The sequence below is a fragment of the Pongo pygmaeus genome, chromosome 2 (assembly GCF_028885625.2).
Source record: "Pongo pygmaeus isolate AG05252 chromosome 2, NHGRI_mPonPyg2-v2.0_pri, whole genome shotgun sequence".
In the NCBI taxonomy this organism is placed as follows: domain Eukaryota; kingdom Metazoa; phylum Chordata; class Mammalia; order Primates; family Hominidae; genus Pongo; species Pongo pygmaeus.
The window spans coordinates 69,235,492-69,262,433 of NC_085930.1; the positions used below are offsets into that span (position 1 = coordinate 69,235,492).

The 26,942-nt window shown below is 42.5% G+C and overlaps 1 protein-coding gene and 1 pseudogene across 2 annotated transcripts; both read right to left on the reverse strand.

The window, feature by feature from the left end:
* Positions 1-11,255: 11,255 nt before the first annotated feature.
* On the reverse strand, positions 11,256-26,560 carry LOC129033295 (olfactory receptor 7E24-like). Of its 2 annotated transcripts, XM_054481574.2 has the most exons (3): positions 26,459-26,560; positions 25,631-25,789; positions 11,795-12,151 (listed from the first exon to the last, which is right to left on the reverse strand). In XM_054481574.2, the coding sequence occupies exons 2-3, from the start codon at positions 25,636-25,638 to the stop codon at positions 11,833-11,835; spliced, it is 327 nt and encodes a 108-aa protein (XP_054337549.1). In that variant the 5' UTR covers positions 25,639-25,789; positions 26,459-26,560; the 3' UTR covers positions 11,795-11,832. The 2 variants fall into 2 exon arrangements, with proteins under 2 accessions (XP_054337548.1, XP_054337549.1); XM_054481573.1 differs by lacking the exon at positions 26,459-26,560 and having other exon boundaries at positions 11,256-12,151; positions 25,631-26,251.
* Positions 19,908-21,024, reverse strand: LOC129011646 (olfactory receptor 7E24-like; annotated as a pseudogene).
* Positions 26,561-26,942: the final 382 nt, after the last annotated feature.

A 26,942-nucleotide genomic window follows, 5' to 3' on the forward strand; every position in this document is an offset into this window, starting at 1 on the left:
TGCCAGGCTGGGCGCGGTGGCTCACGCCTGAAATCCCAGCACTTTGGGAGGCTGAGGCAGGTGGATCACCTGAGGTCAGGAGTTTGAGACCAGCTTGGCCAACATAGCGAAACCCTGTATCTACTAAAAATATAAAAACTAGCTGGGCATGGTGGTGCATGCCTGTAATCCCAACTACTCAGGAGGCTGAGGCAGGAGAATCGCTTGAACCCAGGAGGTGGAGGTTGCAGTGAGCTGAGATCACGCCTTTGCACTCCAGCCTGGGCAATAAGAGTGAAACTCCATCAGAAAAAAAAAAGTGCTCTTGTAGCATCTTTACAAGGAAAAAGAACCCTAAGGTTAACAACAACTGGTCACTTCAAGGGATGGCCTGGGGTGGGGAAGAGAGAGTGAAGTTTTTTATACCTCCTGTAGGCTTTGAGCTTTGACTTGTTACAAAAGGATATATTACTTTTTAAATTTTGAAATAATTGTAGACTTACAGGTGAGTTGCACAGAGACTTCTCATAAACCTTACAGTCAATTTCCCCTGATGTTAACATGATGCACTTGGATCTCTGATGCCATCTCCTGCAATGGATCTTCTGATGTTGGGTCGAACAGAACTTCAGGAGTTGATTTCCTTGGGCGCGCGGAGCGGGATCCTTCCTTAGCTGTCTGTCCCTTTGCCACTAGTATTGCTGCTGCCTGCCCTCTTAGCCACTGGCGGAGGTCTAGCACCAGCTGTCACCAAGTGTCTATGTATGGGAACTGCTCTAGGTATCCTTTACCAGTTACCTTGTGCCACACCTTAGAAACAGACCTGTCCAGGCTTCCTTCTGATGGCCAACCCACTTCTGATGGAGGGCAATCTATTTCTGACAAGGTTGTAAGTTCCCCTGCTGGTCTAGTAGTTAGGATTTGGTGCTCTCACCGCCGCTCCCCGCGTTCAATTCCCGGCCAGGCAACCAAGAAATAGAACACGACAAGCCGCAGACAAAACCTCTCAGACAGCGGATTAAACAAGGGAGAGGTTTTTTTATTCGGCAGGGAGCGTCGGCAGACTCGCGTCTTAAGAGCCTAGCTCCCCTAAGGAAGACAGTTCCTGGCCCCTTTAAGGGCTTACAACTCTAAGGGGTTCCACCTGAAAGGGTCGTGATGGATGGAGTAATGTCACCGTCTACCCCTGGCTATCAGGAAGAACATCACAGGGAGGTGTACATTTTCTGCCATATTGTGAGGAATGGCGCAATATTACTGATTGCAATTAATAATATCAATTATTAATTGATACTAATAATTATCAATAATCATAACTGATAATATAATTTTAAAAATCAATACCAAAATAATGATAATTAATATTAGTTATACTAATGATAACAATTAATGATTAATAATGCCTGATATTAATAACTGATACTGATCTTATTCATTAGAAAACAGTAATATTAGCTTCTAATAATTAATATTAATATTAATCTGAAAACTTTTTATTAGCAATTATTTAATATTAATATGGGTAATTCATATTCATGTTAATAATAAATGAGTAATAATGAATATTAATACTACGCCTAATACCTCAGTGGGTGTACACCCACCTGTGATATTGTTCCTAATGTCCAGGGAGTGAGAGAGTATGATATGACGTTCAATATCGCAGTAGGTGTACACCCACGCGGTGATATTGATCCGAATATAACATCCGGGGGGTGAAGTATGACGTTACACCCAGTATAGCAGTGGGTGTACATCCACCCGGTGATATTGCTCCTAATATTCACGGAAGAAGAGAATGCTATTACCCCCAGTATCGCAGGAAGTGTACACCCCTTCTGTGATACTGTTCCTAATATCCGGAGGGGGAGAGGGTGATATTACTCCCAATATTGCAGGCTGTGTACACCCACCCTGTGATATTGTTCCTAATAGCCAGGAAGGGAGAGGACGATATGACTCCCCATACAGCAGGAGGTGTACACCCACCCTGGGATATTATTCCTAATGCCCATGGAGAGGAGAGGCTGATATTACTCCCAATATCGCAGGGGGTGTACATCCATTCTGTGACATTATTCTTAATATTCAAAGGCGGAGAGGTTGATATTACTCCCAATATCACAGAAAGTGTACAAACCCGTGTGATATTGTCGCTACTGTCCAGAAGAAGAGAAGGTGATATTACCACCCATTTCGCAGGAGGTGTACACCCACTCTCTGATTCTTTTCCTAATAAGCACGGCGGGAGAGGATAATATTCCTCTTAATAACGCCGAGTGTGTAGAGCCCCTCTGTGATATTGTCCTTAATATTCCAAGGTGGAGAGGATGATATTACTCCCAATACCGCAGAAAGTGTACACCACCTCGGTCATGTTGTTCACACGATCCAGGAGAGAAGCCGATGATGTTACTTTCAATATGGCATGGGGTGGACACGCCCCCAGTGATATTGCTCCTAATTTCAACCTGGGAGAGGATGATACTCCACTCAATGCCGTTGGGGGTAGAAACGCTCCTGTAATATCGTTCTTAATATCCAGGGGAAGAGGATGCTATTACTGCAAATAGTGCAGAGGATGTACACCCGACTGTGATATAGATGGTAATTTCCAGAGGCGGAGAAGATATTACTGACAATAACATAAACACGCTGGGTGACCACCGTGGATCGTAATATCCAGGGGGGGAGAGGGGCGGGGATATTACTCCTCGCATCGCGAGGGGCGCCCGCCCCCCTGCGATGTGGATCGTAATATCCGGGGGGGAGAGGGTTGGAGATATTACTCTATTACTCCTGCGATCTTTTCTCTACTGCCACACTTGGTTAGCACCCTGGGACACTGTTTTCCATATTCTACCAAGATGCCAGTACTAAAGTCAGAGGGGGTATACACCCTGTGATATTCGTAATATTGTAGGGGAATGTTCATCCTGATGTCACAGGACTCTACACACTGTGATAGTATTCCCAGGAGCCTAGCGGGACATTATTAAGTATGTCACAATGTGTGTGCAACTTGTGGTGTTATTCTTAACTCTTAAGGGGAAGTTACTTTTATTGTCACACGGGTTATGTTCCTTTAGATATTATTCATAATATCCTAGAGGGATGTCACTCCTTATGTCACAGGGTTTGTACACCTTGTCAAATTCCTCGCATGATCCTTATCAGATGTCACTTCTCGTATCACAGAGGGTGTACACTCTGTGATATTATCGGCATATTCTACGGAAATGTTACTTTTTATGTCACAGAGGGTGTACACCTTGGGAAAGTATTCGTTATAGTTTTGAGGGATGTTACCCCTAATGTCACATGGGGTGTACACACAGTGATACTACGTGCAATATTCTATCGAAATGTTACTCGTAAATCACGGGTCCTGTACATCCTTTAATATTCTTCATAATATTCTAGGAAAACGTTCCTACTAATGTCACAGGGCATGTAGACCCTCTCATAAGATTCGTAATATCCTAGCGGCAGTTCACTACTAATTTCACAATGCATGTACACCCTTTGATATTATTCATATTATCCTGAAGAGATGTTACTACTGATGTCCAAGGCAGGCGCATTCTCTGATATTATTTGTTATATCCCCTCGGATGTTACTTCTAATGTCACACGGGGTGTACTCTCTGTGTTCTATTTCATAATATCCTAGGGCAATTTTACTTTTAATGACACAGGGGGTGTACACATAGTGATATTATTCGTGATATTCTAGAAAGATGTTACTCCTAATGTCACAGGGGTGTACACCCTGTGATAGTATTCATAATTTCCCAGGAGTCTATACTTCTATTGTCACAGAAGATAACACCCTGTGACATTATTTGTAATATTCCAGCGAGATGATACTTCTAATTTCACAGGGTGTGTACACCCCGTGATATTATTCTTACTATTCTAGGGGGATGTTACTCCTAATGTCACAGGTGTGTTCCTTCTGTGATATTCTTCAAAATATGCCAGCAGGAAATTACTACTAATGTCACAATGGGTGTACACCTTGTGATATTATTTGTAATATTCAGGGGGTTTTCACTTCTAACACTACAGGGGTGTACACTGTGTGATATTGTTCCCAATATTGTAGGGGGATGTTTCTCCTAATGTCACAGGGGGTGTACACCCTTCGATATTATTTGCAATCTGATATGGAGATGTTACTTTAAATATCACAGTGGATGTATACACATGGGGTGCACCCACTGGGGTATTATTTGTAATATCTTCGAGAGATATAACACCTAATATCACAGAGGGTGTACCCCATGTGTGTACACCCTGTGACATTCTTTGTAATATCCATGGTAAACATTACTTCTAGTAACCCACCAGAGGGTACACCCTGTGATATTTTTCATAATATCATAGGGAGATATTGCTGCTAATAACACAGTGGGTGTACACCTTGTGTGTACACTCTGTGATATGATAGCTTATATCCTAGGGAGCTATTCCTTCTAATATCACAGTGAGTTTACACCCTGTGATATCATTCATAATATCTTAGAAAGACGTTGCTGCTAATATCACAGAGGGTGTGCCCCCAGTGACATTATTTTTAATATCCTAGGGAGATGTTACTCCTAATGTCACAGGGGGTGTACACCCTGTTATATTATGCATAATATTCTAGGTGGGTGTTACTTTTAAAGTCACAGGGGTGTACACCCTGTGATATTATTCGTAATATCCTAGGAAGACGTTACTCCTAATACCACATGGGTTATCCTAGGAAGAGGTTACTCCTCATATCACACTCCTAATATCATACCCTGTGATAACATTCGGAATCTCCAAAAGGGATGTTACTCTTTATGTCACATGGGGGGTACACCGTTTGATATTATTCATAAGATCCCAGGGACATATTACTTCAACTATCACATTGGGTGTACACACATGGTGTACACATTATGTGTGAACACCTACTGCGATATTATTCATAATATCCTTGGAAAATGGGACTCCTAATGTCACAGTGAGTGTACACACTGTGATATTATTAGTAATATCCTAGGGGAATATTACTCCTAAACCAAAGGCCTGTGTACCCCCTATGATATTATTCGTAATACTCTAGGGAGATGTTACTCCTAATGTAATATCACAGGGGTGTACACCCTGTGATATTATTCACAGTATATGAGAGGGATATTAGCACTGAAGTCACAATGTGTGTACACCTTGTGATATTATCCATAATATCCTAGGGGGGTGTTACTCCTATTGTCACACGGGTTGTGTTCGCTACGATAGTATTCGTAGTCTCCTAGACGGATGTGACACCTAATGTCACAGGGTGTGTACATCTTGTTATATTATCTGTGATATCCTAAAAAGACATTACTCCTCATGTCACAGGGGATGTATACCCTGTGACATTATTTGTAATATCCTAGTGAGATGTTACTTTTAATGTCACAGAGGGTGTACACCTTTTGAAATTATTCATCACAGTTTCGTGGGATGTTACTCCTAATGTTACACAGGGTGCACACCGAAGGATATTACTTGTAATATTCTATAGAAATGTTACTCATAAGTCACAGGTGTTCTACACCCTGTAATGTTATGGGTCATATTCTAGGGGAATGTGACATAAATTTAGGTCACCCGGCGTGTACACCTTGTGATATTATTCATGATGTCCCACCGGGATGTTACTACTAATGTCACAATACGTGTACACCCTCTGATATTATTCGTTATATCCTCTTGGGTGATTCCTCCTATGTCACACGGGGTATACTCCCTGTGATATTATTTGGAATACCTTAGAGGGATTTTACTTTTAATGTCACAAAGGGTGTACACATTGTGACATTACTCGTGATGTTCTAGAAAGATGTTACTCCTAATGTCACAGGGGGTGTACACCCTGTGATATTACACAGGCTAACCCCCTGGGGCATTATTCGTAATACTTTAGCGGGATGATACACCTAAAGTCACAGGAGGTGTACGCCCTGTGATATTATTCGGAATATTCCAGGGGGGTGGTACTCCTAAAGTCACAGGTTTGTATACCCTGTGATAGTATTCACAATATACTAGCGGGATATTACTACTAATGTCACCGTGTGTGTACACCTTCTGATATTATTGGTATTATCCTGGGAGGATGTTACTCCTAACGTCACAGGGGTGTACACCCTGTGTTATTATTAGTACTATTCTAGGGGGATTTTACTTTTAAAATCACAGGGGGTGTCAAGCCTGGGAATTTATTCATAATATCCTAGGAAGGTGTTACTCGTAATGTCACATGGGGTGTACACCCTGGGATATTATTTCGAATATCCTAAAGGGATGTTATCTTAATGTCACAGGATGTGTACACCCCTTGATATTATTCATAATATTCTAAGGAGACATGACTTTAAAAATCACAGTGGGTGTGCACACATGGTGTACACCCTGTGATATTATTCAGAATATCTGAGGGAGGTATAACTTTTAATATCACAGTGGGTGTACACACTGTGATATTATTCATCATATTGTAGAAGTATATTATTCCTATTGTCACAGCGGTTTAACATCCTGTGAAATTATTTCTAGTCATCCTGGGGGATGATTACCGTAAAGTCGCATGGTGTGTACACCCTGTGATATTATTCGTAATATTCTAGGGAGATGTTACTCCTAATGTCGCAAATGTGTGCACGCTGTGATATTATTCACAATCTACTAGCTGGATATTGTTACTAATGTCCCAATGTGTGTACACCTTGTGATATTATTGGTAATATCCTAAGGGGATGTTACTCCTATTGTCACAGGGAGTGTGCTTTCGGTGCTATGATTCGTAGTATCCCAGGGGGATGGTACTCCTACCACACAAATTGTGTGCACTTTGTTATATTATTTGTAATATCCTAGAGTGATGTTACTCCTCATGTCACGGGGCTGTACATCCTGTGATGTTATTCTTCACTGTCTAGAAAGATGTTAACTCCTAATATCACAGACGGTGTACAATCTGTGAAGTTATTCATAATCGTTTCGGGGGATGTTACTCCTAATGTCACAGGTGGTGTACAAACGGTGATATTATTTGAAAAGTTTTTTTGGATATGTTACTGCCAATATCACAGGGTCTGTGCGCCCTGTCATATTATTCATAATATCCTAAAGACATGTTACCACTAGTGTCACGGGCGGTGTACACCGTGTGGTATTTTTCCCAATATTGTAGGGTGATGTTACTCCTAATGTCACGGAAGGTGTTCACACTCTGATAATATTCGTAATACCCTAAAGGGATGTTACTACGGATGTCACAAGGCAGGTACACAATCTGATATTATTTCTTATATCCTCGGGCGATGTGACTTCTAATGTCACAGGGGGTGTACATTTTGTGATATTATTTGTAATATTTTAGAAAGATGTTACTCCTCATGTCACAGAGGGTGTACACCCTATGAAGTTATTCATAATAGTTTTGGGGTCCACTACTCCTAATGTCACCCGTGGTGTAAAGATAGTGATATTATTCCTAATATTTTATGGAAATGTTACTCCTAATATCACAGGGGCTGTACACCTTGTAATATTATTCATAATATCCTAAGGAAATGTTACCTCTAAGGTCAGAGGGGGTGTACACCATATGATATGGTTCCCAATATTGTAGGGGGATGTTACTCGTAATATCACAGGGGATATTCACATTGTAATAATATTCGTAATATCCTAAATGGATGTTACTGCTAATGTCACAACACGTGTGCATCCTCTGTATTTGTTCCTTATATCCTCAGGCGAGGTTACTCCTACTGTCACACGAGGTGTACTCCCTGTGATATTATTCATAATATCCTAGGTGGATGTTACTCCTCGTGTCACAGGGGCCATGCGTCTTGTGATATTATTCACAATATCTTAGAAAGATGTTACTCCTCAGGTCACAAGGGATGTACACCCTGTGATATTACTTGTACTATCCTAGGGGACGTTACTCCAAATGTCACAGAAGGTGTACTCTCTGTGATATTACTCGTAATGTGTCAGGGAAATATACTCCTAATGCCACAGGGCATGTGCACCATGTGTGCACAGCCCCTGTGATGTTGTTTGTAATATTCTGAAGGGATGTTAATCCTAATATTCCATATCATGTTAACCATGTGCGAACACCTTTGTGGTATTATTCCTAACATACTAGAAGGATGTAACTCTTAACATCACATGGGGTATATGACATGTGTGTACACGTTCTGTGATATTATTCAATTATTCATAACATCGTAGGGAGATGCTACTCCTAATTTTACAAGGTGCGTACATCATCTGTGTACTCTCCCTCCGATGTTATTTGTAATATTCTAGGGGAATGTGCTGCTAATGTCACAGGGAGAGTACACCATATGTATGCAACCCTGGTAATATTATTTCTAAAATCTTGGGGTGATGTTGCTCCTAATGTCACCTGGAGTGTCCACCATGTGTGTACACCTTCTGTGATATTATTCGTAAATCACAGAAAAAGACTATGCCTAATACAACAGGGTGTGCACACCGTGTGCGTCAACCACCTTTGATATTATTCATAATATACTAGGGGGATGTGACTTTTAATGTTACAAAGGGTGTACAAAATGTCGCAGCGTCGGTATGCCTTATGATATTATTCTCGCTATCCAGAAGGATGTTACTCCTAAGGTCACAGGGGGTGTACACCCTTCGATACTATTTGTAGTCTTATAGGGACATATTACTGTAAATCTCACAGTGGGTGTACACTCACTGTGATATTATTTGTAATATCTCAGGGATATTACAGAGTTATCACTCTCTCTGTTACGTTAGAGAGTTATATCTCTCTAAGACAGTACAAATAATACCACAGTGGGTATACCTCATGTGTGTACAACCTGTGATATTATTTGTAATATCCACGGTAAACATTACATCTATTATCACAGAGAGCGTACTCCCTTTGATATGTCTCATACTATCATAGTTAGATATTGCTTCTAACATCACAGTGGGTGTACATCTTATATCCTAGGGAGATATCTCTCCGAATATCACAGTATGTGTACACCTTGTGATATTATTCATAATGTCCTAGAAGGATGTTACTCCTAATATGGCAGAGGGTGTACACCCAGTGATATTCTTCGTAATATCCTAGGGAGATGTTACTCCTAATGTCACACGTGGTGTACACCCATGATATTATTTGTAATATTCTAGGGGGATGTTACTTGAAAAGTCACAGGGGCTGTACACCCTGTGATGTCGTTTGTAACATCCTAAGAAGATGTTACTCTTAATGTCACATGGGGTGTATACCCTGTGATATTACTCGGAATATCTTATGGGGATGCTACTCCTAATGTCACAGGCTGTGTACACCCTGTGATATTATTCAGAATATCCACAGAGATGTTACCTTTGTTGTCACAGATGGGGTCCATGCTTTGATATTTTTTGTCATATCTTAGGGAGATATTACTTCAAATATCACAGTGGGTGTACACCCACTGTGATGTTATTCGCAATACCCTAGGGAGATATAACTTTTAATATCACAGTAGGTGTACACACTATTTGTGTAGTATAGCTAATATCCTAAAAATTAATAGGACTCCTAATATCACAGTTGCTGTACACACTGTGATATTATTCATAATATTCCAGCGGGATGTTACTCCTCATGTCACAGGGGGTTAACACCCTGGGACAGTATTCCTCATAATCCAGGGCGGTGATACTCCTAAAGTCACAGGGTGTGTACCCCCTGTGATATTATTCATCCTATTCTAGGGGGATGTTACTCCTAATGTCAGAGGGATGTACACCCTGTGATATTATTCATAGTATACCAGAGGGATATTAGTACTAAAGTCACAATGCTTGTACACTTTGTGATATGATTCGTAATATCCTAATGTCACGGGGGTGTGTTCCCTGTGATATTATTCCTAATATCCTAGGCGGATATTGCTCCTAACGTCACAGGGTGTGTACACCTTGTCACATCATTCATAATATCCTAAAACTATGTTATTCCTCAGGTCACAGGGTGTGTTCACCCTGTGATATTATTCATCATAGTTTTGTGGGATGTTACTCCTAATGTCACACGGGGTGTATACAGAGTCACACAGCGATATGACTTGGGATATTCTATAGAAATGTTACTTGTAAATCACAGGGGCTGCACCTCCTGTGATATTATTCATAATATTCTAGGGAAATGTTGCTACTATTGTCACAGGGGGTGTACACCCTGTGATATGACTCATCATATTCCAGCGGGATGTTACTACTAATGTCACAATGCATGTACACCCTGTGATATTATTTGTAATATCCTGAAGAGTTGTTACTACTAGGGTCACAATGCAGGTACAAACTCTGATGTTATTCATTATGTCCTCGGGGGATGTTACTCCTAATGTCACACGGGGTGTACTCCCTGTCATATTATTCGTAATATCCAAGGGGGATGTTATTTTTAATGTCACCGGGGGTGTATATCATGCATATTCAACGCCTGTGATACTATTCCTAATATTCTAGGGGCATGGTCTTCCTAATGTCACATGGGGTGTACACCATGTGTGTACACCTGCTGTGATATTATTCGTAATATCCTAGGGGAATGTCACTCCTGATGACACAGGCCGTGTACACCATGTGTGTACACTGCCTTGGTTATCATTCATATGCCCCTAGGATATCTGGGGGGATGTTTCTTTTAATGTCACAAAGAGTGTACAAAATGTCACAGGAGTTGTACACTTTGTGACGTTATCTGTAATACCCTAGAAGGATGTTACTCCTAATATGTCAGAGGGGTGTACACCCTTTGATATTATTTGTAATCTCATAGAGAGATATGACTTCAAATATCACAGTGGATGTACACACATAGTGTATACCCTGTGATATTATTCATAATATCTTAGGGAGATACAACTCCTGATTTCACAGTGCGTGTACCCCGTGTGTGTACACCCTTGATGTTAGTCGTAATATCCAGGGTAAATATTACTCCTAATATCACACAGTGTGCACACTCTGTGATATTTTTCATCATATTTCAGGGAGATATTGCTTCTGATATCACAGTGGGTGTACCCCATGTGTGTAGACTCTGTGACAGTATATTTTATATCCTAGGGAGGTATTACTCCTAATATCACAGTGGGTGTTCACCCTGTGATATCATTCTTATTTGACCTTGCCGCCTTTTTTAACCCACACTACTAAAGGAATGCAACAGATAAGAAGATATTGAGATTAGACTGTGCTGCCGTGCGGCTGCCACAGGACACTTTTAATATCCCTGTTTCTCAGGCTGTAGATGAAGGGGTTCAGCATGGGGGTGACCACCGTGTACATCACTGAGGCCACTGCAGCCTTTCTCGGGGAAGATGACACATCTGAACTGAGGGACCCTCCAACGCCTGTTCCATAAAATAAGCAAACAACTGACAGGTGAGACTCACAGGTGGAGAAGGCTTTATACCTCCTACCTGATGATGAAACCCTCAGAATGGAGGAAACAATTTTTTAGTAAGAGAAAAGGGTCCCCGAGATGGGAAGGAAACCAAATATGGCAGCAGGGAAATACATGATTGTGTGATTGGTGAAGGTGTCACAACATGCGAGATGGGGGAGTTGAGAAGGGTCACAGAAGAAATTAGGAATTTCCACATCCTTGAAGCAGGTCATTTGTAAGGCAATCAAGTTGTGCAGCTGGGCATCTAAAAGACTGAGAAAAAAAAAAAAAGACAACAAAACCAGGAAGCCACAGAAACACGGTTCATGACGACTGAATGATATAGAGGGTGACAGATGGCTACGAACCGGTCATAGGCCATCACACTCAGGAGCATGTCTCTCTTCCATGCCTCCAAAAATGGCAAAGAGAGACATCTGAGTCAGGCAGCCTGCATAGGAGATGACTCTGCTGTGAGACTGGATGTCCACAATGATCTTGGGGACCGTGGTGGAGATGAAACCGATGTCAGGCAAGGACATGTTGGAGAGGAAGAAGTACATGGGGGTGTGGAGGTGGGAGTCTCGGCTGATGGCCAGGATGATGAGCAGGTTCCCCAGCACCGTGACCAGGCACATGCACAGGAACAGCCCAGCGAGGACCGGCTGCAGTTCTGGATCCTTTGAGGTTCTAGGAGGAGGAATATAGAGACATCTGTTAGATTCTGTGGGTCTGTAGAATTTGGACACCTTTTGCCTAGAAAAGAGGGTTGAAAAATCAGAAACAAGTAAACTGACACCCAGCATTGTGTCTGCATTTTGGATAGAAGCAATTCACAAGTAATGTTTTCAGATGCCAGAGCAATCCACGCTCAGCAATATTTTGCAGTTCTGAAAAACTCAATTGTCTTCTAATGCTTTAATCATTGATTTCTGTGTTATTCGCTTCTTGCTGTACACACCTGCCTTAGAGACACTAGATTCAAGAACGTTCCAAGAACCAGATCATCATATATAACAAATTGATAATTGCTAGAAAATACAGCCTATCTTTTCCGAAGAAAAATATGTAATAAAACCATTCTCTCCACTTTAAGAGAAAGGTTATCCTAATTAAAGGAAATTAAGAACTCAAATATTTTATTTTATTTGAATAGATTTATACAAATTCCCTTGATTGAGAACATTGATAAACACTGTATAACAGCTGAGACCATGTCACCTGGAAATGAAATTAAAGTTGATAGTTCATAAGCAGAAAATAGTTCCACATGCCAGTTAGGTCCTAGTGATTTCATCATTATGTTTTCTGAGTTTTCTCCTTCAAGAGAGTAATTGCTTACTCAAATTGGTGGGTCTTGTTTTAAAATTCATGTAATCTATCACTCCTGTCCTTAGCTTAGGTGGACTTAGAGTTTTCATCAGAAAGTTTGTCCAGACGTGGTGGCTCACACCTGTAATCCCAGCACTTTGGGAGGCCGAGGAGGGCAGATCACGAGGTCAGGAGATCAAGACCATCCTGGCCAACATGGTGATACCCCGCCTCTACTAAAAATACAAAAACTTCACCCGGTATGGTGGCGCGTGCCTGTAGTCCCAGCTACTCGGGAGGCTGAGGCAGGAGAATGGCTTGAACCTGGGAGGCAGAGGCTACAGTGAGCCGAGATCACACCACTGCACTCCAGCCTGGGCAACGAGAGCAAAACTCCGTCTCAAAAATCAAAAAACAAAAAGAATCAAGTAAGTCGAAGTCACGCTGATGACAGCCAATTTTTGTGAACCAAGGAAGTGTCAATTCAATAATTAACATAGATTTTTACTTTTGCTATCTCCTACATGCGAAGCAAGATATAGCCTCTGGGGAATCAGAAACAAAAGAGACTCACTTGTTCCTCTCACAATACTCAGCACTTACTGAGATAAGGACAAAATAAAATGTCCTGTCTGGAATGCAGGGAAACCAGAACTCTAGGTCAGGGGATATTTCCGTTGAATTGTATGCAGTTTAAGCCTAAAATATTAATGAATGTATCTAAAATTCACATTGCCTTTACTTTATGCATCCATCACGTAGAGATCACGAAGCGGGCACCCACGGTCGGTTTAATCATCGCTCACTTCCATTGGATCAACTAGAAATCAACTCAGATGAGAGTGCTGAGTCTCAGAGGATGGACATCTCACCCCTTGCCATACAGACAAGTAGAAAGGGTGGTATTGAAAATTAATGGCCAGACTCTAAGTCCTGGGTATTATACTTGATGTTCTTCCAACTCTCAAAAAGTTGTGGGTTTTTTCTGTTTCTGTTTTTGTTTTTTTGAGACGGAGTCTCATTCTGTTGCCCAGGCTGGGGTGCAGTGGAGTGATCTCGGCTCACAGCAACCTCCGCATCCCAGGTTCAAGCTATTCCCTTGCCTCAGCCTGCCGAGTAGATCTGAGATTACAGGTGCCCGCCACTATGCCCGGCTAATTTGTTTCTATTTTTAATAGAGACGGGGGTTTCACCATGTTGGCCAGGCTGGTCTCGAACACCTGACCTTGTGATTCACCTGCCCCACACTCCCAAAGTGCTGGGATTACAGGCATGAGCCACCGTGCCCAGCTTCAAAAAGTTTTAAGCAGAGCTCAGAGGTCTTAACCACAGGCACATCTGAGGAGCATTTTTGAAATGGTTTCCAGCTTCCTCAATAGGAGTGGAAGCCAAACTCTGAATTTATGACTCCTTTGAGGAAGTCGAGAGCTGTAAGGAAAGCCAGGAACAGGGGAAAGGGAGAGATGCATCCCAAATGATCCTGTGCCAATTCTTTCTGGACTCTTTGATGTGATCTCAGCTGCCCTTTCTATACTTGACACAGTGATTGTGGCCCCCACTGGTCTAGCTGTGCTCTACAAGGAACCCCCAAAGGGAAGGGCACAGTGAGCAGGGGCATCGGCCTGAGTGACAAGGATTTGAGAGGGCAGGTTGGATGCAGGGAGAGGACTGGCCAAATGCCATGTGTCTGGACTTAGGCTGCCTGGTTCAAATTGGACTTCACCCTTTTTGACTTTATGATCTGGTACAAGTTATATGAGAATGCGTTGCTCCTTTTCTAGTCTGTAAAATAATAATGAAATGTGCACTAGTAACTGGGAGACTACGCAGATGAAATGAAACAAGCTGCATAGACCACAGAGCTCAGAGCCTGGCCTTTAGGAAGCCCTCAGTAAGGGTTCATGATGCCATGGTGTCTGTCATCATCCTCTTTATCCTCATCATCACCTTCATAATCTTTTTGTTGTTCTGAGGGAATAGTTTAGAGGGACTCATTCCCTGCTATCATGGGTGAGATGTCTATGAAAAGGACAACCAGTGGGGGAGGAAAGCAAAATTATGAATAAGATTTCTGAGACCTCCCCTCGCACCACAACCAAGAACAGAAACTCCACAGTCTGCTGAGCTGACAGTTTGCACATTGGTCTCCTCCCATCTGCCCACCGCACTCTCCTGTTTGCCCTGAGGATGAGGAAACAAAACAAGGCTCCCGGCCGACCATGCCTCAGCACTCACTGAACTGCCCTTCCCCTCTGCTGGGCCATGACCACGGAGAACAGGTCCACTGTCCTCCCTGCATGGTGCATGTTGGAGCCTCAGACTCTGTCCTCAAGGCTGGCAAGAAGACAGGGTGAGACATGAGCCTCCTGATACTGGTGATGGGTATGGAGCCCACAGCACTGGAACCTCACACTGCAGGGCTGGAGGCACAGACTGAGTATTTACTATTCTATGGCCTGGGGGGCTCAAGGCACAGAAGCTCCTCATTAGCCAAAGTTGCCCAAGTTCCCCAGCCTCTAAGGATTTCCTCATAATAATGCAAGAAGAGAAAAGTGAGTGTCCACAGAAGCTTTGGGGCTCTTCCTCTAATCAGGAGAAAGCTTGTGTGTACTATCCGCTTCTTTCTTTTCTTTTGAAAGATCCAACTGCTTTAATTTTCATCTTTTATTATGCGAAAATATACCACGTATAAATATTAAAAATTACAAATATATATTATTTCATATGGAATGGCCAGTGTAAACATTTACAATTTCCACTATTTTTCAGTTGCAGTTTAATCACATTAAGTACATTCACATTGTTTAGCAACCATCACCGCCATCATCTCCAGAACAGTTTTATGTTTCAAAATGGAAATTGCACCCATTGACCAAACCCTCCATTCCTCTCTCTCACCCACCCCTGGGGCCCACCATTCTATTTTGCAACTCTATGAGTTTAACTACTCTAGACACTTGATCTAAGTGGAATCCTACCGTGTTTAATTTTTTTTTTTTTTTTGGTTTTGTTTTGGAGACAGTCTTTCTCTGTCACCCAGGCTGGAGTGCAGTGGCATGGTCTCGGCTCACCGCAACCTCCACATCGTGGGTTCAAGCGATTCTTGTGTCTCAGTCTCCTGAGTAGCTGGGATTATAGGCGTGTGCCACCACGCCCAGCTAATTTTTGTATTTTTAATAGAGATGAGCTTTCACCGTATTGGCCAGGCTGGTCTCGAACTCCTGACCTTAAGTGATCCATCTGCCTCAGCCTCCCAAAGTGCTGGGGTTACAGGTGCAAGCCACTGAGCCTGGTCGTGTTTATCCTTTTGGGATTTATTTATTTCACAAACAATAATGTCTTCAAGGTTCATTCATGTTGCAGCCTGTGTCAGAAGTGCCTGTCTGGTTTTTTTGGGGGTTTTTTTTTTTTTGGTTTTGTTTTGTTTTGTGTTTACATGGAGTCTCACTCTGTCGCACAGGCTGGAGTGCAGTGGCACAATCTGGGCTTACTGCCACCTTTGCCTCCAGGGTTCAAGCGGTTCTTGTGCCTCAGCCTCCCGAGTAGCTGGGACTATAGGCACACGCCACCACGCTTGTCTAATGTTTTGCATTCTCAGTAGAGACAGGGTTTCACCGAGATGGCCAGGCTGGTTTTGAATTCCTGACCCCAGGTGATCCGCCCACCTCAGTCTTCCAAGATGCTGGGATTACAGCTGTGAGCCACCGCACCGGCCAGAAGTGCCTGCCTTTTGAAGGCTGAATAGTCTTCCATTGTGTGAATGAACTGCAGTGTGCTTTTTAATTCATCTGTCCATGAACTCTTGGGTTGCTTCCACATTTTGGCTGTTGTGAATAATGCCGCTATGAACATGGGTGTACAAATGTCTGTTCCACTCCTGGCTTGTAATTCTTTTTGGTAGGTACCCACAAGTGCAACTGCGGGAACATCTGATAATTCTGTTTCTAATTTTTCCAGTACACACCATACTATTTTGCCTGTTTCTTCACGGTTTTACATTCCCTCCAATCATATTCGAGCATTCCTACTTCCCTCTAGTTTCACCAATGCTTGTTTGTTTATCATATCCATCCTAATGTGTGGTATCACATTCTTGGTTTGATTTGTGCTTCCGTATGATTAGTGATTTTGAACATCATTTTAGATGCTTATTGGCCATTGCTATATCTTCTTTAGGGACACGTCTACTCAAGTCTTCTGACCATTGTTAATGGGATGCTTTGAGTTTCTTGTTGTTTAGTTCTAGCTATTCTTTATGTATGATGGATATCAGCCTCTTTTCAGATATATGATTTGCAAATATTTTTCCTCATCCCTGGGTTATCTTTTCACTCAGTTCACAGTGTTTTTTGATGCACAAAAGTGTCTGTCATTTAGATGTAATCCAAGGAATCTAATTTTCTTTTGTTGCCTATGCTTTTGGTGTCATATCCCAGAAAGCACTGCCCTATCTGATATCATGAAAGTGTGGCCAATGTTTTCTTTTAGGCATATTACCCTTTTAGCACTTGGGGTTAGGTCTTTGATCCAGTTTGTGTCAAGTTTTGCACCTGGTGTGACATAGGGTCCACCTTCATTCTTCTGCATGTGGAAATCAGGTTTCTCCAACACTATTTCTTGAAAAGGCTGCTTTTCCACCAATGAACTTTCCTAGCACTCATGTTAAAAATCATTTGAACATATAGGTGAGAAGTTATTTCTGGGCTCAAAAACAAACAAACAACAACAGACAACAGATAAGGATATAATATGGCCTGGATGCGGTTGCTCATGCCTGTAATCCCAGCACTTTGGGAGGCTGAGGCAGGTGGATCACCTGAGGTCAGGAGTTCAAGACTTGCCTGACCGACAGGGAGAAACCACCATCTCTACTACAAATACAACATTAGGTGGGCATGCTGGGGCATGCCTGTAATCCCAGCTGCCCGGGAGGTGGAGGCAGGAGAATCGCTTGAACCCAGGAGGCAGAGGTTGCGGTGAGCCAAGATGGCACCATTACACTCCAGCCTGGGCAACAAGAGTAAAACTCCATCTCAAAACAAAAAATCAGAAACAAAAAACCAGCATGATTTCAACAGCAGAAAGAGAATAGCTTAAAAACCAGCATAATGAGAAAGGTAGGAAGCTTCTTACCAAAGCATCTGGAAATATGCAAGAAATTCTTGTGAGCTAAAATTTTCATACTGTGCTATCAAACACTAGAACTCACTTATTCCATCTTTCTGTATTTTGGGACCCAATTATCCACTTCTCTTCATTCCCCATCCCACCCCTTTTCTTCCTAGCATCTGCTAACCACCTTTATACTTTCCATCTTCCTGAGATTCCTTTTGTGTGTAGGTGTGTGATGGAGTCTCTTTCTGTTGCCCAGGTTGGAGTATACAGGCACAATCCGGGCTCACTGCAACCTCCGCCTCCCAAGTTCAAGCACTTCTTGGGCCTCAGCCCTCCGAGTAGCTGAGACTACAGGCACGCGTCACCACACCCGGCTAATCTTTTGTGTTTTCAGTAGAGATGGGGTTTCACCATGTTGGCCAGGCAGGTCTTGAACTCCTGGACCCAAGTGATCCATGCGATTTGGCCTCCCAAAGTGCTGGGATTACAGGCCTGAGCCACCACACCTGGCCAAGATTGTCTTTCTTGTTCCTACATATAAGTGAGGACGTGTTAAGATTTGTCATTCTGTGCCTGGCTTATTTCACTTAATACACAGACCTGCAATCTCATCCATTTTGTCTGCAGTGGAGAGGATTTTATTCCTTTTTAGGCTGAATAATACTTCATTGTGTGTGTATACCACAGTTTCTTAATTGAACAAATTTCTAAAAAGCAAATATTTTTGAAATGTCTCGGAATGTGAAACTTTAGGGATACTGTGCCCATTTTATTCTTTTCTATTTCCCATCTTATGTATATGCAAGTGTATAACAAAGCAGCAATCAATGTGTGCATAAATCTATAACTTCAACAAATGTAAAATGAAAATGCTAAGTGGTGGCTGGGCGCGGTCGCTCACGCCTGTAATCCCAGCACTTTGGGAGGCTGAAGCAGGTGGATCACCTGAGATTGGGAGTTCAAGACCAGCCTGACCAATATAGAGAAACAGTGTCTCTACTAAAAATACAAAAAAAAAAAAAAAAAATTCAGTGGGGCATGGTAATGCATGCCTGTAATCCCAGCTACTTGGAAGGCTGAGACAGGAGAATCGAATCGCTTGAATATGGAAGGCAGAGGTTGCAGTGAGCCGAGATTGTGTCATTGCACTCCAGCCTGGGCAACAAGAGTGAAACTCTGTCTCAAAAAAAAAGAAAAAAAAGGAAAATGCTAAATGGTAAGAAAAAACAGCATAATAAAAATTTGTATGGTGTTGATGGACAATGTATTTGAAGATAATATTTGAAGAAATCATATTGCAATTAACTTCTGTTCTTATTCATTGGAACTTGATGCTTCTAGAAACTTTGTCATTGGAACCACCTCTGGTGCTTTTAAAAAAAAAAAAGCCACATACTCACACAGGTGCAAGTAAATCAGAATCTCAGGTAATGAGACCCAGGCCTCATCATTTGTAAGCTCCCCAGGTGATTTGACTCAAAGCTAAGATTGAGGACGGGTGACATGGATCTCTACACATAACCTGCCTAAATAGATTCTCTAGAAGCAGTTTATAAAGAAATTCCACATGAACTCTGGAAGAGGATATGAATTTGATGTACAGTATGTCCTCACTTAACATCTTTGAAAGTCTCTTGGAATCTTCACCTTTAAGCAAAATTATGGATAGTGAAACCACTTATTCCTCATCAACATTACAACGAGACAACTTTGAACACACCAATGGTGTTGGAGGACGTGCTGTACATTGTTTCCATAAAGTCAGTTTTCAGGGAATTCCAAAGTGAAGTGAGGACTTCGTGTATATAAATAATCATTGTGATTCCACCTGAATGACAGGGTTATTGCTCAGAAACTAAAGGAGGCTGCCTAGGTATAGAGGATTCAGTCATGAGGTTTCTGCTAAACAAAGGATCCCAGAATACTCACCCATTCCAGTTAAAGGCATAACGAAGAAAGCAATATTCACATAGGAAATGTGGAAAGGAATAAAAGCCATCAAGCAACAAAAATAATGTGACTAAGGGGCAGGATTTGCAGATGTAGAGATTTAATGTGGTTGCCCTTTCTTACCCACACAAGAAAAAGGATGGAACAGATCATGAGATTCGACTGTTGTGGTGCACAGCCTCCACAGGACGCTTTGAATGTCCCTGTTTCTCAGGCTGTAGATGAAAGGGTTCAGCATGGGGGTGACCACAGTGTACATCACTGACACCACCACACCATTGCTGGGGGGTGGTGACACAGCTGAAGTCAGGTACACGCCAATGCCTGTTCCATAAAATAAGCAAACAACTGCCAGGTGAGAGCCACAGGTGGAGAAGGCTTTATACTTCCCATCTGACGATGAAATTCTTAGAATGGAGGGGACAATTTTATAGTAAGATGAAAGGATCCCTGAAATGGAAGAAAACCAAACATAGTACTATCTAAATATATGAATATGCTATTGGTGACGCTGTCAGAACAGGCAAGGTTGAGAAGTTGAGATGGGTCACAGACAAAATTAGAGATTTCCACATTCTTGAAGAAGGTGAATTGTAACACAATCCAACTGTGCAGCTGGGAATCCAACAGGCTAAGGAAAAAGGACACCAAAACTAAGAAGACACAGAGGTGAGGATTCACGATGACTGGGTAGTGCAGGGGGTGACAGATGGCCACAAATCAGTCATAGGCCATCACAGTCAGGAGCATGTCTTCTATACATGCAAAAAGGACCAAGAAAGACATCTGTGTCAGGCAGCCCGCATGAGAGATGACTCTGCTATGCAACTGCATGTCCACAATCATCTTGGGAACCATGGCCGAAGTGAAACCGATGTCAGCCCAGCACAGGTTGGAGAGGAAGAAGTACATGGAGGTGTGGAGGTGGGAGTCAGAGCTGACAGCCAGGACGATGAGCAGGTTCCTCAGCACCATGACCAGGTACATGGACAGGGACAGACCAGTGAGGATGGGCTGCAGTTCTGGATCCTCTGAGAGTCCCAGAAGGAGGAATTCTCAGACACCCGTGAGATTTTGTGGCTCTGTGTGACTTGGACACCTTGAGAAGAAAAGAGGATTGGAAAAATAAAAGATAAAAACCAGCCCTTAATGCTGTGTGTATATTTTGGATGCAAGCAATTCACAAGGAATATTTTCACACTTGAGGACCATACACCATCAGCAATATTTCTCAGTTGTGGCAAACCCAAAAATCTCAGAATTATTACATGATTTACTTTTTTGCTATTCAGCTATTTCTGTACATACTACTTTAGAGAAAATCCACTGAAGAATGTTGGAAGACCAAAACATAATATATAACAAATCTGTGATCTCAGTAAAATATGGCCTACTCTTTTCAGAGAAAATAAGATGCAATAAAAATGTTCTTCTGTCTTTAAGAAAAATATCTCAGTCTAATTGAAAGAAATTAAGAAGCAGTGGAATACACTCTATTTTATTCTGACACCGTGCTACAAATTCCTTTGATATAGAATATTTAAAAGGACGATACAAGAGCTAGGACCGCATTATCTAAAAAGGAAATCAAACCTTATAGTTCTTAATCAGAAGATCTTTTAACATGCCATTTACTTTTCATATTTATTATCATCCTTAGGTTTTCTGACATCATTTCTTCATAAAAGTACATGCACACTCAAATATGGGAGCTGTGTTTCCAAATTAATTGACTATATAACTCTTGTCCAAGCATGATTGCTCACACCTGTAATCCCAACACTTTGGGAGGCCGAGGCTGATGGATCACCTGAGGTCAGGAGTTCCAGCCCAGCCTAGCCAACGTGGTGAAACCCCATCTCTAGTGAAATTAAAAAAAAATGAGCTGGGTGTGGTGGCGGGTAACCATAGCTACTCAGGAGGCTGAAGCAGGAGAATCCCTTAGAACCTGGAAGGCAGAGATTGTACACCCTGTGATATTAGTTTTGATATCCTAGGGAGATATTGCTCCTGACATCAGAGTGGGCATACACCCTGTGATATTATTTGTAATATCCTAGAAAGATATTGCTCCTAATATCACAGTGGCTGTACACCCTGTGATATTCACTGTAATATCCTACAGCGATATCACTCCTAATAATACAGTGTGTGTACATCCTGTGATATTATTCATAATATATTACGGAGATACGACTCCTGATATCACAGTGAGTGTACACCATTTTTGTACACCCTGTGATATTATTTGTAACAAAGTAGAAAAATATTATAGCTAATATCAAAGTGGGTGTACACCCTGTGATGTTATTTGTTATACACTAGGAAGATATTACTCCTAACATCACAGTGAGTGTACACATGTGTGTACACACTGTGAAATTATTCATAACACCCTAGGAAGATATTACTCCTAATATCACAGAGGGTGTACTCTATGTGATATTATTTGTAATCACCTAGGGAGATACGATTCCTAACATTACAGTGGGTGTACACTCTGTAATGTTATTTGTAATGTCCTAGGAAGATATTACTCCTAATAGCAAAGTGGATGTACACCATGTGTGTACACTCTGTGATATAATTTGTAATATCCCAGAGAGATATTTCTCCTCATATCACAGTGGGTGTACACTCTGTGACATTATTCATACTATCCTAGAGAGATATTGCTCCCAGTATCACAGTGGGTGTACACCATGTGATATTATTCATAATATCCTAGAGAGATGTTACCTCTATTATCACAGTTTCTGTACACCTTGTGATATTATTCATAATATCCTAGGGAGATATTGTTCCTAATATTACAGTGCGTGTACACCATGGGTGAACACCCTGTGATGTTATGCGTAATATCCTAGGGGGATATTACCCTTAATGTCACAGTGGGTGTACACCATGTGTGTACACACTGAGATGTTACTCGTAATATCCTAGGGAGAAATGACGCCTAATGTTACAGTGGGTGTACACCATGTATTTACATTCTGTGATGCTATTCGTAATGTCTTAGAAAGTTATTAGTCCTAGTGCCACAGTGGGTGTATACCATGTGTGTACACTCTGTGATGTTATTCGTAATATCCTAGGGAGATATCACTCCTTATGTCATAGTGGGTGTACAGCCTTGTGATATTACTGGTAATATCCTTGGGATGTATTACTCCTGTTATCACAGTGGGTGTATACCCTGTGATAGTATTTGTAATATCCTAGGGAGTTATTACTGTATACCCTCTGATATCATTTGTGACATTTTAGGGAGCTATTTCTCCTAAAGTCACAGTGGATGTACACCCTGTAATATTCTTCCTAATATCATAGTGGGTGTACAGCAGGTGTGATATTTTTTCTAATATCCAGCAGAGGAGAGGATGATACTGCTTCCAATATCACAGAAGGTGTACACCCCCCTGTGATATTGTTCCTAGCATCTAGGGAAGGAGAGGACCACATTATTCCCAATATCACTGGGGGTGTATGTACCACACCCTGCCGGGATATTGTTCTTAATATCTGGAGGTGGAGAGAATGATATGACTCCCAATATCACAGGGGGTGTACACCACCCCTGTTTGATATTGTTGGTAGTATTCCGGGGGGCAGAGGATGATATAACCTTCAATATCGCAGGATGTGTAAACACCCCCTGTGATATTGTTCCTAATGGCCTGTGAAAGAGAAAATATTACTCCCATTATCACAGGGATGTTCAGCCCTGATGATATTGTTTTCTAATATCTAGGGAAGGAGAGTATGATATTACTCCCAATATCGCACGGGTTGTACACCTTTTGTGATATTGTGCCCAATATTCAGGGAAATAGAGGATGATATTACTCCCAATATCGCAGAGTGTGGACATCCCCCTGGGATATTGTTCCTAATGTCCCAAAGGGGAGAGGATGATATTACTCCTAATATCGAAGTAAATGTACAGCACGCCTGTGATATTGTTCCTAATATCCAGAAAGGAAAATAATGCTATTACTCCCAACAGCGTAGGAAATGTATACCCGTGCTATGATATTTTTCCCAATATCCAGGTGGGGAGATGATCATACTACTTCCAATGTCGCAGGGTGTGTACACCCCCTCTGTGATCTTGTTGCTAACATCCAGGTTTGGGGAGGACAACATTACTCCCAATATCGCAGGGGGAGTGCACCCCCCCGTGACCTTGTTAGTAATTTCCTGGATGGAGAAGATGATATTACTCCCAATATCGCAAGGGGTGTACACACCCCTGTGAAAATCTTCCTAATATCCAGAGGGAGAGAGGATGGTATTACTCCCAATACCGCAGGGGGTTTACACAGCCCTGTGATACTCTTCCTAATATCCACAGGGAGAGAGGATGATATTACTCCCAATATCGCAGGGGGTGTACGCAACCCTGTGATATTGTTCCTAATATCCAGAGCGAAAGAGGATGATATGACCCTCAATATCGCAGGGGGTGTACACCCCTCCTGTAATATTGTTCATAATACCCTGGGAGGGAGAGGATAAGATTACATTGACTATCACAGGGAATGTACACCCTCCCCCTCTGATACCCTCCCTAATATCCAGGGGAAGAGAGGATAACTGTACTCCCAATATCGCAGAGACAGTATACACCACCTGTGATATTGTTCCTCATATGCAAGGGGGGGAGAGGATGATATACTCCCAATATCGCAGGGGTGTTCACATCCCCAGTTACATTTTTCCTAATATCTAGGGGAGACAATTATATGACCGCAAATGTCGCAGGGTCTGTACATCCCTTCCTGATATTGTTCCTAATATCCATGGGAGAAGAGGATGATATCAAATATCAAAGTGGGTGTACACCACCCCCCTACGATATTGTTCTTAATATTCGTGAGGGGAGACAATGATATTACTCCAAATATCGCAGGGGTTGTTCACACCCCCTGTGATATTGTTTTTAATATCCAAGGGGGGAGAAAATAATATTACTTCCAATATTGCAGGTGGTGTATACCCCACCTGAAATATTGCACCAAATATCCAAAGAGGGGGAGGATGGTATTAATACCAATATCGAAGTGTGTGTACACGCCCCTTGTGATATGGTTTTTAATATCCAGGGGGCGGGAGGATGATATTAGTCCCAACATCATAGAGGGTGTACACTACCCCTGTGATATTGTCCCTAACTTCCAGAGGGGAGAGGATGACATCACTCCCAATATCTCAGAAGTTGTACATCCCCCGTGATATTGTTCATCATATCCAGGGAGGCACAGGATGACATTTCATTGAATTCGTGACAGGCATACACGCACAGTGTGATATTGTTCCTAATATACAAGAAGGGAGAGGATGATATTACTCCCAATAAAGCAGTGGGTGTACATTACCCCTGTGTTATTGTCTCTAATATCCAGGGGCACGGGGTTCGGGGGGGAGAGGATAACATTCTGTCAAATTAGCAGGTGGTTTGACGTGCCTTCTGGTGTTGTTTTTAATATCCAGCGGGGAAGACAATAATACTATTTTTGATAGTCCAATTCATCCGATCCACCTTTCCGGAACTCTGAGGCCGGTAGGCCGCATGCAGTTTCCGTGTGATCCCCAATACCTTTACTGTCTTCTGTACGAAATCAGCCACAAGTGCAGGCCTGTTACCTGAGCCGATCTGTAAGGGCAGTTCAAATCTAGGAATCAGATCTTGAAGAAGCACACGGGTTACTTCACGAGCTTTCTCAGTTCGTATTGGACAAGCCTCCACCCACTCAGAGTAGGTACACCCAAGAACTAGTAAATACTTGTTACCTCCACATTTTGGCATCTCTGTGAAGTCTACCTGGAGTCTCCCGTCCTCATATAGTTCCCAGTCTACTGATGCCCAAGGCTGGTCCCGGAGGTCAGGTCTGCTAGAGTCAACTGAGTCCAGCACTTCTACACAATCATGCTCGACAGGGCTCTGTGATACTGGGAGCAAGGTGGCAGGGTTTAGGGTGTTACAAACTTCCATGGTTATACGGGGATTTTCACAGAGCAAACGTTGGTACTTGGTGAGTCTAGCATTCGTTAGCCAATGATGTCCTTTAGTATTCATTAAAGTCACCACAGCATTGGGGGCCTTTATGTTCAGGTTTTGCCCAAGAGTCAGATTATTTGCTTCTTGTACTAGCAGGGCAGTTGCTGCCAAGGCCCTCAAACATGGGGTCCATCCTTTAGAAACCCCGTCTAGTTGTTTAGAGAGGTAGGCCACTGGCCTCGGCCAGGGCCCCACAGTTTGGGTGAAAACTCCGACTGCCATCTTTTCTCTCTCTGACACATACAATGTAAAAGGCTTTGTCAGATCGGGTAGCCCCAGGGCTGGGGCTGACATAAGCTTTTCCTTTAACTTGTGAAAGGCTTGCTGTTGCTGGGATCCCCATTCAAAAGATTCCCGGGCCCCGCACTCTTTGTGACCTCATACAAAGGCTTGGTTAACACTGCGAAGTTTGGGATCCACAGTCTACAAAACCCCACAGCTCCTAAGAATTCTCTCACCTGCCTTCTGCTCTTAGCCTCTGGTGGATTGCAAATGGCCTGCTTTCTTTCTGATCCCAGGCTGCGTTCCCCCTGTGGAATGGCAAATCCCACGTAACGTACCTGCTGTCGGCAGATCTGAGCTTTTTTCTTGGACACTTTATACCCACAGTCCTCCAGGTGCCGGTGTAGGGCATCTGTTCCTTTGGCGCACCCAACTACTGTGGGGTGTCCCAGCAAAAAGTCATGAACCTACTGTAGCAACATGCAGCCTAGGTCTCTGGTGGGAAACTCCTGGAGGTCTCAAGCAAACGCCTCCCCAAAGATGGTGGGGGAGTTCCTGAACCCTTGGGGAAGCCCAGTCCAAGTGTACTGAGTAGTGACACCTGACTCTGGATCATCTCACTGAAAGGCAAACAGCTTCTGGTTCTCAGGGGCTAATCTGATAGGAAAGAAAGCATCTTTCAGGTCCAAGCAGGTGAACCAGCTGTCCTCAGCTGGCAGCAACCCCAACAATGTGGACGGGTTAGGTACTGTTGTATGTAAAGTCACTGTAGCTTGATTAAGCAAGCGCAAATCCTGTACCAGCCTGTAGTCCTTGGTCCGT